General features: G+C 37.5%; 4 protein-coding genes across 9 annotated transcripts in view; 2 read left to right on the top strand and 2 right to left on the bottom strand.

Moving 5' to 3' along the window:
- Positions 1-25,031, top strand: part of Phk-3 (Pherokine 3) — a 52,373-nt gene that overhangs the window by 21,617 nt on the left and 5,725 nt on the right. Inside the window, exon 2 of one of the 3 annotated variants that reach the window (XM_017616725.1) lies at positions 4,077-4,145. The exons of the other annotated variants lie outside the window; for them this stretch is intronic. The gene's annotated coding sequence lies outside the window, so the exon portion shown is untranslated. The remainder of the gene's footprint in view (positions 1-4,076; positions 4,146-25,031) is intronic. 3 annotated transcript variants of the gene reach the window in all.
- LOC108363376 (putative nuclease HARBI1) lies at positions 4,492-5,813 on the top strand. 3 transcript variants are annotated; one of them, XM_017616719.1, is made up of 4 exons: positions 4,492-4,683; positions 4,808-5,103; positions 5,166-5,310; positions 5,363-5,813. In XM_017616719.1, the coding sequence occupies exons 2-4, from the start codon at positions 4,831-4,833 to the stop codon at positions 5,737-5,739; spliced, it is 795 nt and encodes a 264-aa protein (XP_017472208.1). In that variant the 5' UTR covers positions 4,492-4,683; positions 4,808-4,830; the 3' UTR covers positions 5,740-5,813. The 3 variants fall into 3 exon arrangements, with proteins under 3 accessions (XP_017472208.1, XP_017472209.1, XP_017472210.1); XM_017616720.1 differs by having other exon boundaries at positions 4,492-5,103; positions 5,384-5,813; XM_017616721.1 differs by having other exon boundaries at positions 4,492-5,103; positions 5,166-5,813.
- Positions 6,937-8,234, bottom strand: LOC108363377 (uncharacterized). Of its 2 annotated transcripts, XM_017616723.1 has the most exons (3): positions 7,645-8,234; positions 7,348-7,593; positions 6,937-7,290 (listed from the first exon to the last, which is right to left on the bottom strand). In XM_017616723.1, exons 1-3 carry the CDS (start codon positions 7,652-7,654, stop codon positions 7,067-7,069), a joined length of 480 nt encoding a protein of 159 aa, XP_017472212.1. In that variant the 5' UTR covers positions 7,655-8,234; the 3' UTR covers positions 6,937-7,066. The 2 variants fall into 2 exon arrangements, with proteins under 2 accessions (XP_017472212.1, XP_017472211.1); XM_017616722.1 differs by having other exon boundaries at positions 7,348-8,234.
- Positions 13,672-16,045, bottom strand: LOC108363375 (uncharacterized). Its single transcript, XM_017616718.1, has 2 exons — positions 15,590-16,045; positions 13,672-15,394 (listed from the first exon to the last, which is right to left on the bottom strand). The coding sequence occupies exon 2, from the start codon at positions 14,883-14,885 to the stop codon at positions 13,749-13,751; it is 1,137 nt and encodes a 378-aa protein (XP_017472207.1). The 5' UTR covers positions 14,886-15,394; positions 15,590-16,045; the 3' UTR covers positions 13,672-13,748.

Here is a 25,031-nt window from a genome sequence, read left to right as displayed (position 1 = left end):
ATCAGGCTCGAAGCATATAACTTACCAGAATGCTGGTACAATATTTATTTCGTTACAACTGAGGTCGAGGAAAGATCGAAATAATTAAGAGCCGAAAATTCATAATTTTTCTATCACTTTGTTAAACATTGTTTTTTATTTTAATTCAAAACTGCAATATCGTGAACTTAATATTCCACAAACACGGCCTTGACTCATATAGTGCAAGAAATTTCCGCCAAAATATTTTTTACTTAGAAAATTGAACTAATTTTACCACTCACGACAATCACAAAATTTTCAAATAGTCTTTGAAGTCGCACTAGCAGCTGGTACAATCACACCACAAGAACATACACGGTCAATCGCCTTGATAGGCCATTTAACAAATTAACCATATTAAGGGACAGTTTTTCAGTGCACGGCCGTGGTTTACACTAAGTTTAAACGCCCGATCAGGCTGGTTTAAACCAAGATCAGCCAATCAAATGTCAGCCAGTTGTTCAATTTAGCGAGCGGAAATTAACTCAGTTTACTTAATCTGAGTTTAAACTGGCACTGAAAAACTGGCCCTAAGGGCCGTAAACTTATCTATTTTAAACTATAGTTAAATCGTTAATAGATAAGTTAACAACCCTAACACTTTTACAGTATGTATGTATAAAAACGTAAGAAACATACAATACATTTATGAATATATATCAGTCGTTCTTAGTTAAAAATTCATCTCTTACATAAATGAAAAAAAATTAGATCAAATTAAGCATATACAATTTTTTCATGCCAAAGGGCTAAAAAAAGGGCTAGGGGCAATTTTAAATTTATGTGGCCAAAAAAAGTATGTGGTAGCTAAATCTAGCCACCAAAGGTCTAAAACGGCAACACTGCTCACAAACATGAATATGTTCCGCTCTCAAACCAAATCGTGGTTGCCTCAACTAAGATTTGGTAACTATAACTATGCCTAAACCATGTGTTGAAAGAAAGCTTATCTGTATTAGCAGAGCTTAATGACATCATTTTATGAGCCATACGTTAAGTTGAACGGAATTTGTAGAAATATGCTTCAAAAAAATATTTATTAGTATTTACCAAACCCTTCAACTAAATTAACGATTTGGTACAACCTAGATGAATATTACATGGTAATAGTTCCCAATCCTTGGTCACAGTTCCCAAATATTGTCAAAATTCGGGAACTAAATATCTTTAGTTGTCGAAACTAATCCTTTTTCTCAGTGTAGATATTGATCACATCTCAACTAAAGTATTTATTTCATGTTTTAGTTATCATAAGCTACTCGTATCTTTTGTAGAAATTTGAACATGAGTCTAAACAATAACAAGTAATTTTTAAGCAAAAAAACAAAACCGACTTCAATTCTCATATACAAATTCAAGATTATCGTTAATTTTTTCATAATCCAATGATCGGATCTAAACCAAATTAGTATGAGACCACCTCTGAGGTATCACCTCTCCTTTAAACAAGTAATTTTTAAGCACAAAACCAAACCGACTTCAATTCTCATACAAAAATTTAAGAGTGTCGTTAATTTCTTCGCGATCATATTATCGGATCTAAACAAAATTAGAATGGGGCACCCTTGAGATACCACCTTTCCCATGAAAAATTATCGAAATCGGTTTACGTGGTCCAAAGTTATGCGGTAACATACATAAAAAATAAAAAATATTCCGACGAACTGATAACACTGGATCACAAATTTTAGTTTGGTTTTTGTTCTCCAGATACCATTGTCCAATTTCTATGTAGAATTGCTCGCTGATTCCGAAAATCGAGTTAATTTTTTTTCTGTTTATACTTATTCGAGATATTTTCATTTTACGTTTATTCAGCTTACAACAAAAAGTGGTTCCACTCAATCACGTATATCTTACGAGCCAATTTAATAATCTTAAAAGGAGAAACGTCAATCAAAGCTAATAAAATTCTCCATAAACCATATTTACATCACTTTCCGATAGGACTGATAGTTTCTGATAAATTAATTAATCATTCCAGTTTTTCAGCGTGTTACTCAGGTGTACGTGGCGTATGAGTAACTTTCGTTCCTGCTCATTTTTCATACAAAAAATCTTTGCGTATTTTCCTTTGATCTCCCATTGGTTCTTATTTATCCATGGATTTTCTTCATTAGTAATTTGATTTTTTTTTTTAACAGAACAGACTTTAGCACAAATGCAAAAATTTGACACAGAACCTGTTAATTTTTTAATTTTTCTTTTGTTAAAGATTGATTTCTTTTTAAATTTTCATTAAAAAATAAAAAACTGGAATGATTAATTAATTTGTCAGAAACTATAACCCTTATCGGAAAGTGATGTATACACGGTTTATGGAGAATTTAATTAGCTTTAATTTTCCGTATTTCATATTGAGAGTGTTAAATTGGTTCGTAAGATATACGTGATTAAAAGGAACCACTTTTTGCTTTAAGCTGAATAACGATAAATTGAAAATATCTCTAAAACGTGTATTTAGAAAAAAAATTTACTCGATTTTCGGAGTCACCGAGCAATTCTACATAGGAATCTGGTAGTGCCATCCATAGAACATTTTTGTTGTAAACCAGTGTGACCTTCTCCTTTTTGTGAAGTCGGTTAAGAAAGAATTATAAAAATCGGTTAACGTGGTCTAAAGTTATACGGTAACATAGATACTTATTGGCAAACAAATAAATAGTTCTTTAAGATTTTCAAAGTTAAAGCTTTACTTATTTGGCCGCAAAAATATTTTGTATAAGGGCAACGTTCTTTCTACGTCAACACTGATGATTTGGGCGTACTTAAAGTAAGCTAAGTTCATTGGGATTATACACGATGTGATTTTTTTGAGTGGCGTATAGTGCTCTTAATACACTGCTGAACTTACCGTCACTTTGTGTTTTCATACGTTGGAAAGCCTTAAAGGCCACCTGCAGACTAAAAAGAACCGGATGTTGGTATAACACTGAGTGGCATGCCGGAAATTCCTGGCGGCAGAGATTTAAGCACTTGTGATTTTCATTGCTACAGGATAGTACGCCACCATTACCTTTGTTGAAGACATTCTATAAAGTTGAGTTTACTGAGACTGAATGCGGGCTATATTCCATCACTGAGACCGGACTCACACATTGCCGAATCTTCACTAATGGCTCCAAAACTGACTCTGGGTCATGATCTGGGGTCTTTTTTGAAGTTAATGGGGATAAGCTTCACTTTTCTGTTGGGTAATATGCTTCGGTCTTCCATTTGGCCAGAATTGGCTCAGACCACGCATTCCTCGGTCCGCAACCAGTTTTAGCACACCCACTTTCGGCCATCGAAGCAACCATCGGAAACTGGGTGAATGCTTCGCTCAGCAATGACTGGGAGGCTTCGAGGGGATGCAGGTGAGCAAATCTCATGTTGCCTTCAATCTCAGGTCCATGGGCGTAGCCAGGTAGGGGCAGGGGGTATAACTCCTCAGGGCGAGAGAGTATAGTGATGGACTTACGTTCTCTATTTTTAAACCTGCAAATGTGTAATCACATTATTTTAATAAATAGAAATAAAAAATTATACAAAGAAAATATTTTAGTTTTATTTTGGCCACTCCGAGTTTAGTTTTTGAATTCACCCGTGTTTAGGCCAACGGCCTAAACTCCACTCAATTTCTACCCATGCTAATATTTAACAGAACGTCTTTTGTATTATGATTGCTGTCGAACTGTCTACGGTCCTGTTCATTATGTTAAAATATCGCTTCTATAACTAAACCGTTCGACCGGTAACCGTAACAAAAGCGTTATGCCGGTTCAACATACTGTGGTCCTTCGAGCCGTAATACTTAAAAGTTTACTTGCCAGCGCCCAGCTCTTTGCACATCTAAGGATTTTGAGCCAATCGAAAGCAGCCGTATATTGCACCAGCTACAAAATTTTTGCACCAAGCAACCACAGCAGCATCCGGCTCGAAGGGCCAGTATGTTTGTATGCTTATACAAAGTTGTGGCCGATTTAATTTATGTAAATGAAAACAAAGGAAAGAGTTTGTATTAAAATTCAATATAAATTGATGTTTATTCAAATGCATATATTTTGTTTGTACAGATTACCTTTGATTGATACAGGAACACAGTGGCTGGAACACGTCCTCTTGACTTCACTCTCGGAAAACAAGTAAGTAAACCGATCTTGTCTTTTGTTACGGTTACCGGTCGAACTGGATATTTTAACATAAGGAACAGGATCATAAACAGTTCGACAGAAATCATAATACATTCAGCCCAATTCTAAATTTTCCCAGGGAGAATCCATTTTGGGAGCAAAGTTTTTCCCAATAGTAAAACTCCCAAATTACAAAACTCTGGGAGATTGAGTTTTTTGGGAGTGGGAGTTCGAATTTTCGAAATCATATGTTTTGTTTTGCTTTTTGTATTGTGAGTTATTTTCTTTGTAAGAATTTCATAAAGGAAGTGAAGAATTTTTAAATTTTAACGGCCAAAATTTTAAATATCGCTTTAAGGAGATTTGTGGTGCAAGAATGCGAGGAGCAAGAAGATAATTTTCAAAGAATGAGCCGTCGGAATGTGCGTGATGCCACAAATCCCTTGGAGCTGCCTCAAACATTGTAAGCTTATAGCTCAATGTATACATTTCCGACGGGAAAATTAAAAACATAATAACATAATAATAGAAGTTTACGAAATACTTTCGGGTGAGTAAACCTGCATTTAAATACCTGCTGGAAACGTGTGGATCCTCTATTCAGCCTGACAAAAAGCAGTGCGCTGTACCAATAATAATTAAACTTAGCGCTTGTTTGCGTTTGTTTGCCGAAGGTGGACACCAGACTGGAATTGGCATGGATTATGATGTCGGTCTGGCCCAATCAACTTTGAGCAAAATACTAGTCGAAATATTAGACGTTTTCGAAAAAGCAATTTGCCCGAATTGGATAAAGGTTCCAAAATCGGAGGAAGCAAAGGGGAAGACTGCACAAATTTTCTATCTGAAACACAAAATTCCTGGAGTAACAGGATGCCTTGACGGAACTCATGTTCGCATTATTGTGCCAACCGAAAATAAACATTTGTACTACAATAGAAAAGGAAACTTTAGTTTAAATGTTATGCTGGTATGCTGTGTTGTATTAATTCAATTTACGTATATGTATAGCTCAAATTAAATACTTTCCAGCTTTGTGACAATTACTTAAATATTCGCTACGTTGATGCATCACATCCCGGTGCCTGTCACGATTCCTTCATTTGGGATTCCAGTGGTCTACGCGCTTACTGTGAACAGCAATATTTGCAAGGTGTTACTAACTTTTGGTTCTTAGGTAAGTGATTAGTATTTTAATATATATAAGTTTTTAAATTGCTTTTCTTTAGGTGATGCCGGCTATCCGTTAGAGCCATGGTTATTAACTCCACACCGAAATCCGCACGAAGGTTCAGCGGAAATGAAATTTAATGAGGTCCACTCAAAATGCAGAAACATTATTGAAATAACCAATGGAGTTTTGAAAAATCGGTGGAGATGTCTACTTGGCGTACGGGAGCTTCATTATACTCCAAAGAAGGCAGCGAAAATCATAAATGCTTGCTGTTGTTTGCATAACATTTGCATATTTTTCAAAACAGATGAAGTTCCACATAATGATACTGGTGTTTATATTCCGGGAAGTGAAGTGTTCTCTATAACTTCCTTTCAAAATTTAAATGCAGCTCAAATGATAAGAACCAATATTGGTAACTCACTCACCTAAAATTTATTAATATTTCTGTTTTTATTCATTTTTACGAAGGCTTAGTTCCTTTCTCCTATAACTAACATAATGGAATAAAAATTAAAAGAAATATTTATTATAAAGATATAAAATTTGTATTTAATTCATTTCATTTTATTTAGCGTTTAGCCTTTTTTAACCGACTTCCAAAAAAGGAGGAGGTTATCAGTTCATCGGAATATTTTTTTTTTTTTTTTTTGTGTATGTTACCGCATAACTTTGGACCACGTCAACCGATTTCGATAATTATTTTTGCATCGGAAAGGTAGGGTCTCAGAGGTGGTCCCATACTAATCTGGTTTAGATCCGATCATTGGATCTTGAAATATATAGAGATATATATATTTTGTTTTAAGTCGGTTTTTTTTTGCTAAAAATTACCTGTTAATTAATACGTGTGTATTTTGAATGACTACATACATATGTATGTACATACACTTGTGATCAGCTAATTAAGTCATCGACATTTTGATCAATTTTGGCTATTTTTATTTTGTTTATTTAATGTTAATTATACTTACATAAAAGTCTAGGTCATTATATAACAAACACCATATTAGTCCACATTTCAAACTTTGTGCAAAAATTATACAAAATCTGCAAAGTTCAAGATAAATTTTCAACTTTTTATTCAGATTTTTTAGAATTTCATAGCCCGTTAAATTCTAGGATAATAATGTGCAAGTTTCAAGTTGCTAAAGAAACGCGTTGATTTTTAATAATTGTTTTTCTGTCGAATATATTTTGAAAGAAAAAAATATATTAAAAATCAACGCGATTCTTCAGCTATTAAAACTTGCTCATTATTACCCTGGAATTTAATGGGCTATTAAATTCTAAGAATTTAGTTGAATCTTTGCTGATTTTTTATAATTTTCGCACAAAGTTTGAAATTTGGATTTATATGAGCTAGACTTTTATGGAAAAATAATAAACATTAAATAAACAAAAAAAATAGCAAAATTATTCAAATGGTTGATGACTTAAATAGCTGATCATAAGTGTACATTACGTAATACATAAATTTTGTCCAATATTGTGCACATCAATCGCAATTACAATAACAAATAATTAAATAAAATCTATCAATTTAAAAGTAACTTCAGGTATTTATAGTAACAGTTTAACTCAAACTTAAATTCATATAATGTAAAGTCTTCACTACATTTTTAAAGTAGTCTTTAACTCTTCAATTTCCAAAATTCGTCTATTTTTTCAATTTTATTTTCAATTTCTCTTTTCCTTAGTTCTTCCATCAAAGAAATGGTGGCGTTGTATTTCTTTAAATTTATCTTCTTCAATTTTCTCAATCGCAGCAAAATGTTTTTTTTTTTTGTAGACTGTAAAGGCTATCTATTGATTTATATATTTTTCTTACCTTCTCACATAAATCCTTTTGTATTTCTGCTTCTTCACCAATCAATTCCAGCGAGTTAATTTGTTTTTTAGGAGATTTTTGAGTAGGTATTTCTTTGATGCATGCAAAATGATCAGTTACCGCGGTCGTGTTCGTTCGTTCTTCTAGATCGTCTAATGTGTACTAAAATGTAATAATTCACTAGATTAAAGTATAATACTGCACATTACCTAGCAAAATTTGCGATACATCCATTTCATTTGAATCGATCGTGAGTTCAGTTTGTTTCGCTTGCAACCCAAACTTGGGCACGACTATACCCTCCACGGACTCCTTCATATTTGTAAGTTTGTAAATTGCCTCTTCGGTCGCCGAAAATTTCTTTTCAGTGATTGGTGCCCCGTCTGTGCCAGTCCTGGCTCTTACATTTTGGGCCGCCTTGTTTCTAAAATGTTTTTTTTTTGGTCCACCCACACCTATAATAAAAATTTTATTGAAATATGCAACAAATCGGTACACTTGTGTACGTTTTTCCATTCGGCAACAGTTTTCATTGGTGGACCTGCACTGTTCAGCTTTATTTTTCTGACCGCCAAAATTTTGCCAACTCTTCCTTGCCGCCTTTAAAGAAACGACGAGCAATACCCGGTTGGGAATCCATTAATTGCACCAATAGTTCCAATTGCCTTTTATTTGTGGTCTTTGCCCTAAAATAAGATATTTTTTTTAATTATTATTTAATTTTAATTCTAATACTTACATTTTGCCGCGCTGTTCCTTACGAGAAGAATGAGGAACAAAAACTTGAGAAATGTAATTACTTCTCCCTTTCCCACTACATTCGTAATGCCACCTTTTTGTTGCCTACATATTCGAAGTTAGTTTAGAATGAGGGAAAAGAGAGGAAGGTCAAAAATGTGGGAGATTTTTTATTAAGAATGCGGGAGTAGGGAAAAGAGAACAAACTCCCAGGGAAAAAGGATTTAGAATTGGGCTGATAAGACGTTCTGTTAAATATTAGGGTGGGTCGAAATTTAGTGGACTTTAGGCCGTTGGCCTAAACAACCCGCGATGCAAATTTACATAGTTAGATCTAATCTTCACATTTCATCTTTTTACGAGCTTTGGGAATATTAAGAAATGTATCAGCAGCGGGTCCACCGAAAACAGTAAACTTTTTAAAAAGGTCCACGAGAAAAAAGTTTGAAAACCTCTGATATAGGCTATAGGCTATTTCATTTTTCACCTTCAATATTGAAGAAGCGTCACTATAATTTAGATCTTTAAGAATAGTTTGAAATTCCTTAAAATGTAGACAATAATATTTTTCCGCCTCTAAAAAGATTCCCCATCTCGTTAATATTGGCTGTGGCGGAAGAGCGATATTGGGATACATGTGCTTAAAAGCTTCAACGCGCAAAGTAGATTTTAAAAATATTTTTTCCATTCGATATTAAATCTTCAAGATCACTGAAGCGGGCTCTTACATCTTCGGCCACTCGGTGCATTGCGTGCCAAACAAGTTACGTGCATTAACTTTGGGTAAAATACCTTCAGCGCCTTGGTTGATTATACCATATCGAGCCCTAGCCCCGAAAAAATGTAAGCTACATATTTTTCAAAAATTTTCTTTTTATGCAGAAATGCCCGTAGAGCATCTAGATGCAATTCTGCATCAAAAGAAAATTTTGAACAAAATGTCGCTTATGTTTTTTGGCGGTTAGGGCTCGATATATAGCGCCGCGTCAGAGACATTAAAATAATTTTCGACGAAATCAGTACCCAATAGTTGCATGGAATAATTAAATGCTCTTTCAATTGTGGAGTGATTCGTTCGTTCTAGGCAAACGGCGTTTAATAAAAAATGCACCGAAAATGCATTTTTGACAAAATATGCCTATACATACATATATGCATTTAAGGCAAAATATGTAAGAAGAGAAGCAAGAATAATGAAAAAAATGGTGGTCTATATAAAAACAACCCTTAATGTTGTGCTTTTTTTAATTTTCTTTAATTTAAAGGTGTCTCAGGATTAAGTGAATTTTCATGATTGAGAGTAGGGATAGAAAAGGCGCCCGCAGAATCGATTCTTGACTTCGGAATCGACTTTCCGGTTTTCGATTCTTTAAGTCGATTAATCACCTCTGATTGTCGACTTTATGACTTAAATCGACTTTTTGAAAAATTACAAAAAAATTAATACTTACTTTATTAAGTAATGAACATAAATTATAATTTTTAATAATCCAACAAATTATATTTTATCAATTAGTTGCACACGATTTGGCATTGGAATTTAAAATTAAATATCAATATGAAATTATTAAGAAAACCACATATATTCATCGACTGATTTGTAAATTTTTGAGCAGTCAACGAATATCAACCTTGGAGCCATTATAAAATTATCTGTAGTATTGAACGCTTCTTGTTGAATGCTGTTTATTTAAATATTGTATTGCCATATTTTGAATATTACATAGTTGAAGCGGCGGTTTTGCTATAATGCACTATAATAATAATAAATGCAATAATAACACTACTGCAATAGTAGTCCGGGAGCCAGCCAGGTAAGGGCTAAGCTCAGGACCTTACCGGGGTCACACAGGGCGGATCGTGAACGGCCTACTCCGATAGGTTAGCTGCGAATAACCAATAAGCAGTCCCAGACCAAGAGCGGCAGGAGACGAGGGCCTGATTTAAAAGATCAGAAATGCTTGATGAATCTCCTGTGTCCGGGCGAACAGATGCCGCCCCCCAAAAAGCATCCCAGGATTGAGACCAGTTAGATCCTGTTCATGGCATACTGGAGCATGTATACGATTAGTCTGATATTGGGCTGGCGAGAGCAGTATTCCGCCACTTTAGTATGTGAGGGTGACACCTCACAGAAATGGCTGGTGGGCTAATGCTGCGATCGCCTCCGTCTCGTTAAAACCCTGGCAGGTCTTCAAGTACGTTCAATACACGTCGCCATTTAGTTGGCCGCACAGGTCCAGTTGAGATTTACTCCTGGTTTTGCGCTGTCTTGGCTCTGAACACAATATCCCATAAGGACTTGTGTCAACCCTCGCGATGGCCTGCTCCTTTGAGAGAAGGGAACTTCGGGACACTTAAAAGCGACTGTGCTACGTGTGGAGATAGCGGCTTGAAGCGGAGACCCAATTGACTGAAAATGATTAAAACAAAACCAATAAACGAAACGAACGTCGATGATACGGAGGAAGAATGCAGCGCATTCAGGAAGAGCAGTAGAGTCGTGCGCTCCCCGCCACAAACTCCTCTGCAGGCAAATTCCGGCACCACGAGCACGGAGAAAGCCGCCGGCGTGGCGCAGAAGGCTACACCTTGCCAAACGGCAACTCCCGGCAGCCGGGATAGTCGTCTTCAAACGCCGGCTGCTGCAAACAGCGACAAGCATGTCACCGCAAGCTTGGGAACTTGCGAAGGCAATGAAGATGAGCAATTGGCCCAGATTCGGCTTGTCCTGAAGAAGATGCAGAGCGCTGTGTCTAAGCAAAAGAATGTGTCCATGGACATAAAAACAGGTATGGCCCAAATCGAGGAGAGCTTAAATATATTAAGCTACCTCCGAGAGCAGCGCCGGAAGGGGCCTACCCTTTCCGAGCTGCGGAAGGCTGGCCCTGGCTCGCAAAAGAGAGGTCGAACTCGATCCGACTCCCCTACAGGCGAGCCGGAAAAGAAGAAAAATACTACTGCTAATAATAATAATAGTAGTAAAAACATTATTATTAATAATCCTAATAATAATGGCAATAATAACAACAATGCACAGAAAACCGTACCAGACAATCAATGGAAAACGGTTGGAAAAAGTAGAAAGCCCAAGCCAGGGCCAGCGCCAGGTGAACCCTTGGTCAATAAGGGCGAGGCGACCAGCCGCAAAAAAAAGAAGAGGGTGAGAAAAAAGAAGAGTCTCGCCAAATTAATAATTAAGCCAGCTGAAGGCAAAACCTATGCAGAGGTGCTGGGAACGATACGCGGTAAGCTCCAACCCGAGAAGACGGAGACCGTAATTCGATCTGTTCGGAAAACCCGCGAAGGCGGCGTGCTCATCGAAATGGAGCGCTGTGGCAACCACACAGCATTTAAGGAAAATGTGTGCACTGCCATTGGCCAGCTTGGAGACGCCCGTATTCTCACTAGACGTTTACGTCTAGAAGTTCTGGGCATGGACTGCCTAACCACGGCCCCAGAAGTGGAGAACGCTATACGCGGGGAGTTAGGAGACAAGATGAATGGCCAACTTCGCGTCTCTCTCCTCGCTGTAAACTCGCGAGAACAAAGAATGGCCGTGGTGGAAATCGATGAACTGCCAGGCCGGACTCTTATTGAAAAGGGGAAGCTGCGAGTAGGTTGGATTATCTGCCGCGTCCGAGAGCGCGCGGATGTCCAAAGGTGTTTCCGCTGTCTGGGGTATGGCCACAAAAAGGCGGCATGCAAAGGCCCAGACAGAAGCAGTTCATGCTGGAAATGTGGTCAGCAGGGCCACATAGCCTCTGCGTGTAAAGAAAGCCCAAGCTGCTACCTGTGCTCGGCAGGAGATGGACAGAAAAATTCCCATCACCTGCCCGGGTCGGGAGCGTGCAAGGCCTTCAGGGATGCCCTTGCTGAGGCTAAGACAAAGCTTGGGAGAATATGATTAAATTTATACAAGGCAATATGAACAGGAGTAGGGTAGCTGATGACCTGCTGGACCAATTGGTTCTTGAACAAAGAGCAGACGCTGTCATCATCAGTGAACCCTATAGAACAAAAGAAACCTGGCATGTTGACCAATCAGGCTCGGCCGCGATATGGATTGCTAACCCCAACCATCGCGCAGAGAGCAGCGGGGTAGGACGCTGCTACGTCTGGGTTAAAATGGCGCAAATCACTGTGGTGAGCTGCTACCTGTCTCCAAACGACACAGTCCCTGTCTTCAGGGGAAAGCTCGAAGACCTTGAAGACGAATTGCGCGATATAACCGGCCACATAATTGTTGCTGGAGATTTCAACGCAAGAGGCGTGGAATGGGGTATGCCCCAAACAAACACCAGAGGAAGCAGTTGCGAGATACGTGAAATTCGTTTTGCTCACATTCATTTGAATGCATCCTGTAATGCTCCTTTAAAGCCTAGTAACGTTCAGCTGCGGCACCACGGGTGGGTTGGGCTACAGCATCCTCCCACGCAATCAAAAAAAAATAAAAAATTTAATTATTTCAGTTTTGCTAGAAATGATATGAATGATAGAGTGTATAGTAAAGAGTAAGGCACTGGGCACATTACGCGCCTAATCAAAGTAGAGTAATCGGTTCGTCATGCCGAAACGGATGCATAACGACTCGACTTCTGCACACTTGCACGCCGGGCATAAGTCACCAGCTAATAAACACTTTATACACATAACAAATTTTCTGGCCGTTCTTTCGCAACTACGCACTTCCGCAAATATTTCTGCTCCGAAATATTACATAAACGCTTGTGGTTTAATACAATTTGCACGAATTTTAGCACGAAATCATTCATTTTCTATTGAATTGACAAATAAATTTTATTTCCAACACAAAAAAGTAAACAAATGATGATTTCAAAACTACAAGCGCCTTACAATGTTGGGCGCTTCGATTCATGAAGCTTTTATGTTTAGGCGAAAACAAGATTTTGAATCGTAATGTACAGAGCTTCATTGAAACACATGTGTTCGGCATAAAAGCTTTATACTTTAGTATGGCGAAACGATTACACTACTATGATTAGGAGCTTAATGTGCGGAGTGCCTTAGAAAACGATGTTCAGCTGGCTGTATGTGGGTGGGTTATACTTCAGCTGCTCAGGTGAACATAAAAAAATAAAAAAAAATGTATGATTTTAGTTCGCACGAAAATTGGTCAGGTGATAGTGGATATGATACTTAAATCAAAACAAACGTTCAGCTGGCTGTATGTGGGGGGAAAAACGTTCAGCTGAGGCAGTGAAGGTGTAACGCAGAAAGCAGGTATATGAGCGGCGCTCTCAGGGCACGCGTAACTTTAAGACGTTCGTCTTTCCGCCCGCATACAGTCAGCTGAACGTTTTTTTGATTTAAAGTGATATTTTAACTATCATATAACCAATTTTCACCCGATCTGAAAGAATGTATCTAAACCTACTCATGCAACTTTAGTACAAGTGACGTACATGTTAATAAATGAAGAAGTATATCTATGAAAATTTTTATTTTACGTACACAATATTGTACATAGCATATATACATAAATAAATTTAGGTTTCTTCCTCGCTTTGGTCTGCTGACGAGCTTGTAGCGTCGTCATCCGATTCGCTATCAGAATCGCTTTCGGAAATCTCTGACAGTATATCTTTGTCATCATCTGCAAACAGATATAATAAATATTAGTTTTTAATATTTACAATTTATCACATAAATAAATGTTTATAGCAAGTATATATTAATAAATAAAAAACAGTTATTAAAAAAAAAATTTTTTTAAATGAAATAATTTTTGAACGAAAAAACTTTTCTATTCAAATTTGTCTTACCTTTTGTTTGTTATTTCGTCAAGTGATGTGGTAACTGGCTGTCAGTAAACCACTTAAATTGATATCTGTTGTCCATTTCTTCCCAGCTATAGTCTAACGGACGGTGTTTCGCCGCTGGGTACTTGTAGATGAGCATGCGCCCAAATCTGAGCGATGTAGCACGCTCTTAGGAATTGTTGCTGCAGTTCCACTTTACAGGGTGGTAGAGCTGAGCCGTCGATAGTTTTATTCGTCAAGCGGAAAACATTATTATTCCCCAGCACCTTGTAGTTCCTCATGAACGTTGCGACCCTAGCTTCATTGATGTCATTAATTTTTTTGAAGCCGTAGAGTCGGCAGACGAATTCTTGTATTTTGTCAAAAAGATCTTCTCTACTCTCCGATGAGGTGGACATTGCAATAAAACTGTTGACAAATTCTTTATTTTTGGTCATCATTAAGTAAGGGCGCTTTTTGCCTTTCCGGAAAAAGGCCGGGTTAAAGTCACATCCTGTTATTGCGTGGAAGGCTGGCAGCGCCGCGCTTACATCGCTTCCCAAAGTCTCGTACAGATGATTGATATTAATAAATCGTTGATTGTTACCTACACCAACTTGCATCGATATATTAATATTCTTGTCTATATTGCTCATATTGGCGATAATTATGACTAAAATATCAGTGTCGAAACACCGAATGTTAACGTTAGTATCACTTTGTAATTTACAAATGTGGTAAATAATCTTAGTGTCTGCCTCTTCGTGACTAGGACAAGTCAGTTGATGCTCGATACTTCGGATCATTTTACCATCTCTGACTATATACTTATGGCAAGCGTCAGCATTTACATAAATAGTTTTATTATTTATATACGGCGCCATGTAATCCTCTGCCCAATGGTCAAAAAAAAACCTAACAATAGCTTCTTTGAAGTTGACATTTTTCCACTCGCCTGTGAAGTCGGTCGGTCGTACTTGCTCAGACCCACTGATGCTAAAATTGGACAGTTGCATTCCTCTGATTTTGTGTTCAGTGTCTTTGATTGACGGAAATATATATCGATCAAAAGTGAGGATGATAGTGTTGGCACTGTTTGCGCAGATCATTTTCAAAAATTGTATAGATATGTTATCGAACGTAACAGGCACGTTTTTCATCAAATACAACATAAAGTAGCCATCAAATATCATAACATCAGTGTGTTGAGGAGGGGAGGAATTAATTTTCATTTCTAATAATCTCATTAATGACGATTTGTCAGTCTTGCAAATTGTTCCGTCCAGATGGCACTTGGACAATGGCAGTGGTGTTCAGGGGGGGAGTTACTTTTTTAAAGAAATGCTTAATAATTGGCCAAATAAATCACGCTGCATGCGCAATTCTATTTCCTTGCCACCAATATACGTTTTCTTTTTTGCCATCCCATTTGTGAAATTTAGATATTTTGTTCGGGGGATCGACTGCTCAAACTTATTGGAATTATCCACACATTCCTGGATGAAGCTTTCTCGCTTTGTGTTTCCCAATTGCTCAACTTCAAGTAAACAATCTGCAGTATTATCCGGTGCTGCGGTGCGGTGGTGAAATTCCTCATTGCGGACAGTCCTTGTAACCGGAACAGCTTGCATAGCCGGTTTTTATAAAAATGAAATTGGTGATTCCCCTTTTAGCATGTATGCATACATTCATGTCGTATGTGTCAAATAGAGGGTCCGGTTATGAGAAATTTCACTGTATTTAATTTCTGCTATTTCTTATTAAGAATACACTTTAATCAATATACAACAGAAAACATGTAGAAATAATGAAGTATAATAAGGTTAATAAAACAAAATTACGAATGGTTGGAATAAATAATGAGCAAAGAACTACGATAAAAATATGTCAATACTAGCTTGTGAAAACACTTCTTTATGAACAAATATTTAAGTAAAATCATTTGACTTACCCTCCTATTGAAGAAGATGATGCTTCCGCATTTTTTGCTGCAAGATTCGAGGCATGAACTCTATATTTTGACGGTAAAGCTGTGAAGCGTTTGTAGCAGTTGACGTGATACAATTGGAAGTCATTCGGCTGGGCTGGCAATATAACTTCTTTTCCAAGTAAATTATTGTTCTGACGAACTGTTAATATTTCACTACACTTTTTTAGAGATTGTTCTGTAAACGTTCTGTAAAAATTATTTTCTTTTTTTTCAAAAAACACAAAAAGGCACTATTGTCGACATCGCGGCGAGAATTCCCCGGTGGCGTCGCTTCACTTTCTATTCTGGCAGCGTTGTCGTAGTAGATCTCACTCGAATGAAGGCTCCAAAGTCACTGATATGGTCAAGAACAATTCATACAAGGTCGCGCAATGTGCGAAATAAAAATTGCCCCTCTGTACGCAAGACGTCACAAGGCGATCAAATTTTTGCTTTCACTTCAACAATTGAACTGTGTGTCTATTACTACGTTTGTACGTAAGCTATTTGCAAATAAAAATAATTTGCAAATACCGAACTCACTGTTTATTCGATGGTGAAAAATTCTTTTTTAATATTGCCTGATTATAAAATGGCAATAATATGACCATCGAAAAAGAAAATAAAGTTCAAAATGGCAACGTCTTGATTACTAAATGGCAATAAGATAGCCATTGTAAAAGAAAATAAACTTAAGAATGGCGGCGTCTTGCGCTTATTTGCAAATAGTACCACTAATCAATACTTATTTGCGTGATTTAGTTATTTGCAAATAATACGTGAGTATAAACGTAGTATATGTCGTCGGTGTGTAAAGTGAACGCTGTTTGTTGTTGTCGCTGTTTGGATGTTGTCGCCCAGCAATAAGCTGTTTGTTAAATTTTGACCTAACGGACATACCCAATGTGCAACCTTGTACATATAAACCTTGTGATATGGCGGCTTCGTCTCTTTGTTCTAGATAAAAAGGAAAACGCAATTAAAAATATACCACAAGACCTACGCGCGTAAAATGCGCGACGATTGAAAACTCTTGTATATTTAACATTAATAAAGTAGAAATTATAAGTAATCTGCTACCGTAACATGCACGTCACTTGTACGACAGTTGCATGAGTAAATACGTGTAAGTTTAGATACATTCTTTCAGTTCGGGAGAAAATTGGTTATATGATAGTTAAAATATCACTTTAAACCAAAAAAACGTTCAGCTGACTGTATGCGGGCGGAAAGACGTTCAGTTGACGTATTAAAGTTACGCGTGCCTTGAGAGCGCCGCTCATATACCTGCTTTCTGCGTTACACCTTCACTGCCTCAGCTGAACATTTTTCCACCCACATAAAGCCAGCTGAACTTTTGTTTTGATTTAAGCATCATATCCACTATCACCTAACCAATTTTCGTGCGAACTAAAATCATAAATTTTTTTTATTTTTTTATGTTCACCTGAGCAGCTGAAGTATAACCCACCCACATACAGCCAGCTGAACATCGTTTTCTTACTCTTTACTATACACTCTATCATTTCTAGCAAAACTGAAACAATTAAATTTTTTATTTTTTTTGTTTGCGTGGGAGGCTGCTGTAGCCCAACCCACCCACAATGGCGCAGCTGAACGTTACTACGCTTCGTAGCGACATCATACGAATCATATATATTAATATGGCCGGAACTTAAATCATTGACAAAAATATGTCGCTGGTTCCCGGACTATAGGATGGTGAAACCTAAAAATTAGCTTATAAAGCTACCATCAATAGATAATAATAATAATAGGTGCATTCTTTTGCAACCGAGCTACAAAAGAACACTCGCTTAAATAATGAAATACACGCAAAGCAACAACACAAACTCAGCTATTTATCCGAGTTCAGCCAGGTCGGTTAAAAAATACGCGACCTGAAGGGTAGTGTTGGTAAGTGAAAAAACTGCTCTATTGTGAATTATTAATGGGAAAGTAGAGAGGGAATTTTTTTTTCCTTATATGTGACCTGGTCTACGAAAAGAGAGCTTACGTGCGAAAACTAGTTTTCTGTGAAAAAGCTGTTAAAAGTAAGCAACTCGTTTCGTCAGTTTCTCATTATCTCGTTAATTGTTCTCCGCGCCGGACGTCCAGTAAGTGTTGTTGTTGGTCCAGTAAGTGTTGTTGTTGGTCCAGTAAGTGTTGTTGTTGGTCGGAATATTATTATAGTTCATCGTGTAAGTTGCTAGTGTGGAACATTTAAAAAAGTAACACTGAAGAAGTGACGTTTACTGTTTCTGTTGATTATCGTCTTCGCATTTCGCATGAAATGAAACATGAGTGTTGATGAGGAGTTAGTTTCGGATATATCTAAAGTAGATATTGTGGCTCCATTGCCGAAAGATTTGCCATCGAAGAAACGGAAGGCAAAAACTAGTGAAGATGTTCTCAAACCAGACGAGGAACCAGGTCCATCTTCCTCAGGATCAACACGTAAAAAGATCTCAAGGAAAACGACAACAAAGAAAAATACATAAACTACTCAGCATTATTATTTTTGGCCCATAATACGTTTTTCTAGTGTATAATCATGTCTTTATAGCTTATAATTCAATGTATTTTGTTCATTACCAATAAATTATATTTTGTCGTATTTTTACTCTTCTTTCTCTACATTTTTAGTACACTTCTAAGCAAGTTAGGATTTTCTGCTTTTCACCACGTGAAAAAGCATCTCATCTTCCATCCGAATCAAGCAAAAAGTGAAAATTGATTTTTTGACACCTAAGCCCCCTTTCCGTAGACCAGGTCACATATACGTGACTTATTTTTTAAATAAGTATATATATTACGCAAATACCTCGCATAATTACTCATTTCAATTGGTTTTTGTAGCTAAATCCCGTTAAACTAATCACATGTTTCTTACCGGCCACCAACAAGGTTGCTTAAGTAGCTAAAAGGAAATTTTTACCCGAGTTGAGCGTTCTTTTGTCGCTCGCTTACAAAAAAATGCAACTAATAATAGATTGGCGCTTACATATATGCTAGTGTTCTCCTTGATGTTCTCACACAGTGGGGAGGGACATACAGCTTTATGTCGCCTCTGAACGGCGATGGTATTTTTATGACAAGCTTATGGTAGCAATGCACTCGAAGGTTTGCCATTGCCTGCCGAGGGGCGACCGCTGTTAAGAAAAAACTTTTTTACTATATTTTTTTTTGCGACGTTGCTTTGACCAGGGCTTGAACCCAGCGGCCGCAAATAGTAAAAAAGTCGAAAAGTCGTCGAGCGAGAGTCGACACCACTGTATGGTGTACTGTACTTTATGACGATGGGTACTGTGGTGACACTCAGATGGCGCCGTGTTCAATTCAGTACACTGCGCTATTGCGCTGGGTTAGTGCGCTGACACCACAGGTGGCGCTGGCGTTATTGAGCTAGCGCCAAAAAAATTGCGCAATTACCCATGGCTAATTTCCATCCCTAATTAATAGGAGGAGATTCGTGTCTGTTGTGTATATTGTCTGACACATCAGAATATGGTGGAGTGCAATAAGGCCCGCGGAAATAGCGCCCGCGGGCGTTATGTCATCCTCATTGTGGCTCTTGTCTCCATTTTAGAATATGTACATCCAAAACCCCCTGTTCTCAATAAAAACTAACTAATATGATAACATAGAACTAAATATTTGGTTTCTTTATTATACGAAGAAATTTAAATTAACGAATTTCAATGCATATATTTAATACATATGTATGTATGTATGTACATGTGAATGAAAATTAAATAATTCAAAGTTTAGCAACAAAAAGTAACATGAAAAAGTAAAAAGTTAAATAAATGCTTTCGTCGATTGTCGAATAATTTGACGGCAAATTGGACACAAAATGCTTGTATTACTATTTAGATTAGTACGCCTACTGTGCTCTGCAAAGCAATCTGTGCAAAGTTTAAAATGTGGTTGTGGCAAAATTTTTTTTAATTTCACTTTTATTTCAACATATTTTGATTAAAAGAAAAATACTGATAAAAATGAAATATTTCACACAAACAACAAAAAATATAATCGATAATCGCATGGGGCTATTGCCTGAAAATTTTAAAATGCGCTTAGTGGCATTGTGCTACTATGATAGCACGGCCGGGTAATCATAGTCAACTTATGTACAGCAGCGAACAAATTATAGCCGCACCGAATTTTCACAAGTTTTAAAATATTATTTTTACTGTTATTTAATTTTGGCTCGTTTTTTATAATTCGTTCTTTAAAAACATCCGTATAAATACAAGTTCAAAGGCAGTGTCACACGATTGGGTATTTTCCAAAATTAGGTGCAAATCGTATCCCAATTGTGTGAACACCCAAAATATTTTTCTTTATCCCACTCACGAAAGTTAATTTGTTGAAATTTTTCAATAGAACATCGCTGTATTATACCAATCTTTTGACTACAAAAATCAAAATTGTCCCATTTTTTACCAATAGCCCAATATAAAAATGTACAAATCTGTACAAATGCACCAATCGAGTGACACTGCCTTAAAAATTTATGTCGTCCCTTTTCCGTTCAAAAATGATGCGCAACACACACACGGTTTCGGTTTGAATATACATATGTTTAATTTATTGTCACATATGCACATACATCGGCGTAGCCAGAATGAAATTTAGGAGGGGGCTCGACCCTATTAAGCTGACATTTCAGGGTACTATTATATATATATATAAGGAAAATTTGAAAGTTAGAAAGGGGGGGCTCGAGCACCCCCCTGCCCCTAAAGTGTATACATTTAGTTTTTCAATAATAGTTTTATTTAATCTTAAGTAATAGTTTTAAGTAATTTTAATAATAAGTAAAGTAATTTTAATAAGACATTTCGAGTGTGTTTTCACGTCCGCGTCCGGCTAGCGACTCTCCTCTGTTGTCTCTCGGTTTCTTGTCTTGTTTCGTCCGTTCGTATGTTGCATTCACTTCGCCGTGGCGTTGCCACCTTGTCCGCATCTATTACCACATTTATGCAATTTAAAAAATAATTCAACAAATTTTCGTTAAAATTTCGAGTTTTTAATTAAAATCTGAGTATGCAGTTTTGTGGCGCATTGAATTCTAGTAGAATAAAGTATGAGTTCCAAATGGCTAAAAATTTCGATTGAATTTTTAGAATTTTTAAAAAGTTCGAAATTTACACGAAAATTTTTTTAATTTTTTTACTATTCCACAAATTTGGAAACTTGGATTTACACGGGCTTTGTTAAAGAATGAACTAAATTTTTTATAAAAAAAAATTACAAAAATTCAATGACAACAAAAGTAATACGTTAAAACTTAGAAAAAAGTGGTTCGGCTATAATTTTTTGACCACTGCACATTAGGTCAAATGATTACTTTTTCTGTGCGAAATTAATTGCAGTTAAAATATTGCACTATTTTAATGTAAAATGATGCCAACCGTTAAAAAAAATTGTAAAGTCAGTAAATAAAATGTGGAAACATGACAGCATTCGTAAGACAGACTTTTCCACGCAATATTTTTTTGTTTAAATGATGAGTATATGTGTTTAAGTAGTACTCGAAAACATTGTCCAATTAGTTTGGTTTTGACACAAGTTATTTGCTTACCATACTCATAGAGCCAGAGAAACTACTACTCATGGGCTTTATTTCTTTTTTTATGAAATAAGTGAAGCGGCCGTTATTTACTTTTCCTTGGGAAATAAAGCCCGCGGTCATTATTGCTCTTTCGCAAAGGAAATAAAGCCCGCGACCTTTATTGCCTTTTATTGGTGGGCGATATTTCCCTTTCGCCCATGGGCTTTATTTCTCTTTGTTTGGGAAATAAAGCCCATGGGCTTTCTATCGGCGGGCCTTATTGCACTCTACCTCAACTATGAATGACCCAGATATAGAAAAAAATCGGGTGGGCATTATTTCCGCGGGCCTTATTGCACACCACCTAAAAAATCTAAGAAACCTGAGAAAAAATTGTTCCCCTTTGTTTCGTTTTCGGCGATTTGGGCTATACACTTTTCAATTTATACAATTTATATCAAGGAGCCCGTGATTTTTTAGTTCTCTCAATGGCCGTGGTCTCTTCGTAGTTCCTATTTGTGGTCATATACCATTCTCGTAAAGAATGCACGGAAAATTTCATTGCCGCTTGGCGTTTAAGCATTTTGCATTTGTGTATGCCAAAAAGAGACGACTGGATGTATACCATATTGAAAAAATTGTGAAGGCTGTAAAGTGGGGCAAAGTCTGACCTAAATGGTGGACGATGGAACCTTTAGAACTCAGGGCGTCGAGCAGGAGCCTTTTCAAAAAAATTCAAGAAGATTGGACAAAACTCCCACTGGGAACTCTACAAAATTGAACTGGGTATCTAGAAGTCCGAGATACTTAAGAAAGGCCAAAAGTGAGTCATGGAGAAATTTCTACGAAACCGTAGAAGGTTTGAATGACTCGTCTGGACGATGAGTGTAGAGGAATCGCTTAAGCTACTCCTTGACATTCCCCAAATTCTGTACTGCGTGAGCCTACGGTTTACTGCCCTACATCCTCCGGTGAACTACTGGAGAAACGCCGAATGGTCTAGCCAATTGACTCTTTCAAGTCCCCTAGACCGAATGGCATCATTCCTGCGCAACTGCAAAAGGCTGTGGAGGTCTCGTGTCGCTCGCTCACCCCGATGCGAGGTGCCTAGAAAGAGGGTACTATCCCGAAGAGATACCCGTGAACGTGAACGTATACCCTAGAGACCTCAGACCAATCAGTCCCTCTTCTTTCGTTTTGAAGACTTTTGAGGGACTGTTTTGCCTGCACACTAGAAACAGGATTCCTCGAGAGCGTTTGAGGCTCTTTATACCCTTTCTCTGGATACTCGTGATAAACGACGTCTTGGAGGAACTGCAAAGGAGAGGATGCCGCGTGGTTGCCTACGCGGATGATCTGGCACTCATCGTCAGAGGAAAGTTCTTGGACAATCTGTACGATCTTATGCAAGAGTACCTAAACATGGTCACAAATTGCTCCGCTAGCTGCGGACTTCCTATCAATCCTGGAAATACGGAGCTCATTCTATTCACCAGGAGTATAAAGTGCCTCATGCCCAGCTTCCATCAATAGGGGGTATTTTACTTGTTCTCTCTGACAGGGTCAAGTTCTTGGGAAACCTAATATTGAGGAGCGATAATAATATCAGCATGGAAATCCAAAGCAGAATCGCTCTTGCTAACAAGTGCTACTTTGGACTGAGTAGGCAATTCAGGAGTAAAGTCCTCTCTCGACGTACGCAAACCACGCTCTATAAGTCACTCTTCATGCCTGTGCTGGTGTATGGCGCGGAGGCATGGACAATGAGAACATCCGATGCGGCGGCTCTTGGAATATTCGAGAGAAAGATTTTGCGGAAGATTTACGGCCCTTTACGCGTTGGCGACGGCGAGTACTGCAGACGATGAGCTGTATGAGCTTTACAACGCCATGGACATAATGCTGCGAATTAAAATGGGAAAATTTTAGTTTGGCATCCGCCGCGAAAAAAAATGTGGTTATAAGGGGTAGGGGGAGTTCTCCTGATTGCAAATATATATAAGTTTAGCCGCCGGAGGTTTATAGTTTTTAAGTTATTTGTTGTTAAGGTTTGTAAATTGAACTAACCTCTCGGCGCTAATTCACACAATAAACACTATATTTACGTACACACTTCGGCAAAATAGTTGCATTAAAACCCCGCACAATGAAATGCAAACATATGTTTTACATATATGATGTATTTTTAATAAATTTAGTATGTTTTTAAAATTATCACGCACTTATATATGTATACGCACATTATGAATACAGGACTGTTGATTCAACCCTGGTTTCACACTGACATTAGAAGAGTGCTGCCACATCTAAGAACAATAACAATAAAAGAGAACAGTTTTTATCGTACCCGTTTTCCTGTTCAGCGTTGAATTAGTAGTAAAGGAGGGTATGGGGTTAAACACCCCCAATATATATAAAAAAAAATGATAGCGCGATTTTTTATTACAAATTTTTTCTTTTTAAAATATGGTTTAAAAAACACCGCAGGCAAAAATAAAAATACACACACAGTATTTTTGCGTACAATTCCTTTCTGCGTAGGCGGCCTTCGGCCGCGCTTTAGGATTATAACCCATACCAAATATAATTCTCCTTTTGTTGTGTACCATGTAGCCTTGGGAAAGGATGGGGTAACTAGAATTCCCTTTCTGTGTGGTAAACCTGGGGCTGCCCCAGTGATGTCTATTATGGTTACTGGGTGTTTTATAAAAATTGTCTTGTATATAAAAATGTATATGAGAACTTCAGAAAATATATTTATGGACTATGTTAATAAAGTGTTTTTTGAAAACGGTTAAGATTAAAACTATTCTCTTTTATTGTTATTATCTTAGATGTGGCAGCACTCTTCTAATTTCAGTGTGAAACCATGGTTGAATCAACCGTTCTGTATTCACAATGTGCGTGATAATTTTAAAAACATACTAAATTTATTACAAATACATCACAAATATAAAAAATATGTTTGTATTTCATTGTGCGGGGTTTTAATGCAACTATTTTGCAGAAGTGTGTACGTAAATATAGTGTTTATTGTGTGAAACAGCGCCCAGAGGTTAGTTCAATTTACAAACTTTAACAACAAATAACTTAAAAACTATAAGCCTCCGGCGGCTAAAATTATATATTTGCAATAAGGGGGAGTTCCCCTACCGTTCCATAGCTACCTTAATGCGGAACTCCGGGGATGCCAAACTAAATTGCAGCCATTAAAATACAGCGGCTCCTCTGGCTTGCCCATGTCGTTCGAATGGACACCGACGCTCCAGCTTTGAAAGTATTCAACTCGGAACCCGCTGGTGGTAGCAGAGGAAGAGGGAGGCCCCCACTGCGATGGAAAGATGAGGTGGAGAAGGACTTGGCTTCACTTGGCGTTTCCAATTGGCGTCAGTTGGCACAGAAGAGAAACGACTGGCGTGCTTTGTTGAACTCGGCCAAAACCGCTTAGGCGGTTACAGCACGAAATAAGAAGAAAACAAGTAAGAAAGTCTAAGTTCGGGCGGAGCCGAACATTATATACCCGGCGCAGGTACTAAGTATATGATTTTCACCTTTCCGAAACCTACCGCTAGATGGTAAGCCGGGGTGTATCAATTTTGAGTAAATTAGCGTCCTTAAATTTCGAAATATTGCAGTTTCAAGCATTTCTGAAATTTACCGTTATATGAAAAGCGGCCTCAATCTTAGTCCGATTTCAACAATTTTCAACGGTTTTCTTTTATGTAGCAAGCACAATAACCATACCGAGTTTGGTACAAATTGGTAGAACGGTTACCGAGGTACATATATGTGATCATAAGTGGGCGGTGCCACGCCCATTTTCCAAAACTTTATCATAAACGCATTTCCTGGTAAAGAATTGTT

The sequence above is a fragment of the Rhagoletis zephyria genome, unplaced genomic scaffold (assembly GCF_001687245.7).
Source record: "Rhagoletis zephyria isolate East Lansing unplaced genomic scaffold, Rhagoletis_zephyria_1.1 Rzeph_scaffold_01262, whole genome shotgun sequence".
NCBI lineage: Eukaryota > Metazoa > Arthropoda > Insecta > Diptera > Tephritidae > Rhagoletis > Rhagoletis zephyria.
The sequence above is the reverse complement of the archived record's forward strand: the minus strand, read 5'-3'. Positions and strand labels throughout refer to the sequence as shown.

Bases quoted from the DNA above. Each gene is read 5' to 3' on its own strand.
- LOC108363376 (XM_017616719.1), top strand. From the start codon at position 4,831: ATGGATTATGATGTCGGTCTGGCCCAATCAACTTTGAGCAAAATACTA. The intron at 5,104-5,165 runs GTATGCTGTGTT...AATACTTTCCAG, and splicing joins TTAGTTTAAATGTTATGCTG to CTTTGTGACAATTACTTAAA. The intron at 5,311-5,362 runs GTAAGTGATTAG...GCTTTTCTTTAG, and splicing joins TACTAACTTTTGGTTCTTAG to GTGATGCCGGCTATCCGTTA.
- LOC108363377 (XM_017616722.1), bottom strand. From the start codon at position 7,654: ATGGAAAAACGTACACAAGTGTACCGATTTGTTGCATATTTCAATAAA. The intron at 7,291-7,347 runs GTAATGTGCAGT...AGTACACATTAG, and splicing joins TGTATCGCAAATTTTGCTAG to ACGATCTAGAAGAACGAACG.
- LOC108363375 (XM_017616718.1), bottom strand. From the start codon at position 14,885: ATGAGATTATTAGAAATGAAAATTAATTCCTCCCCTCCTCAACACACT.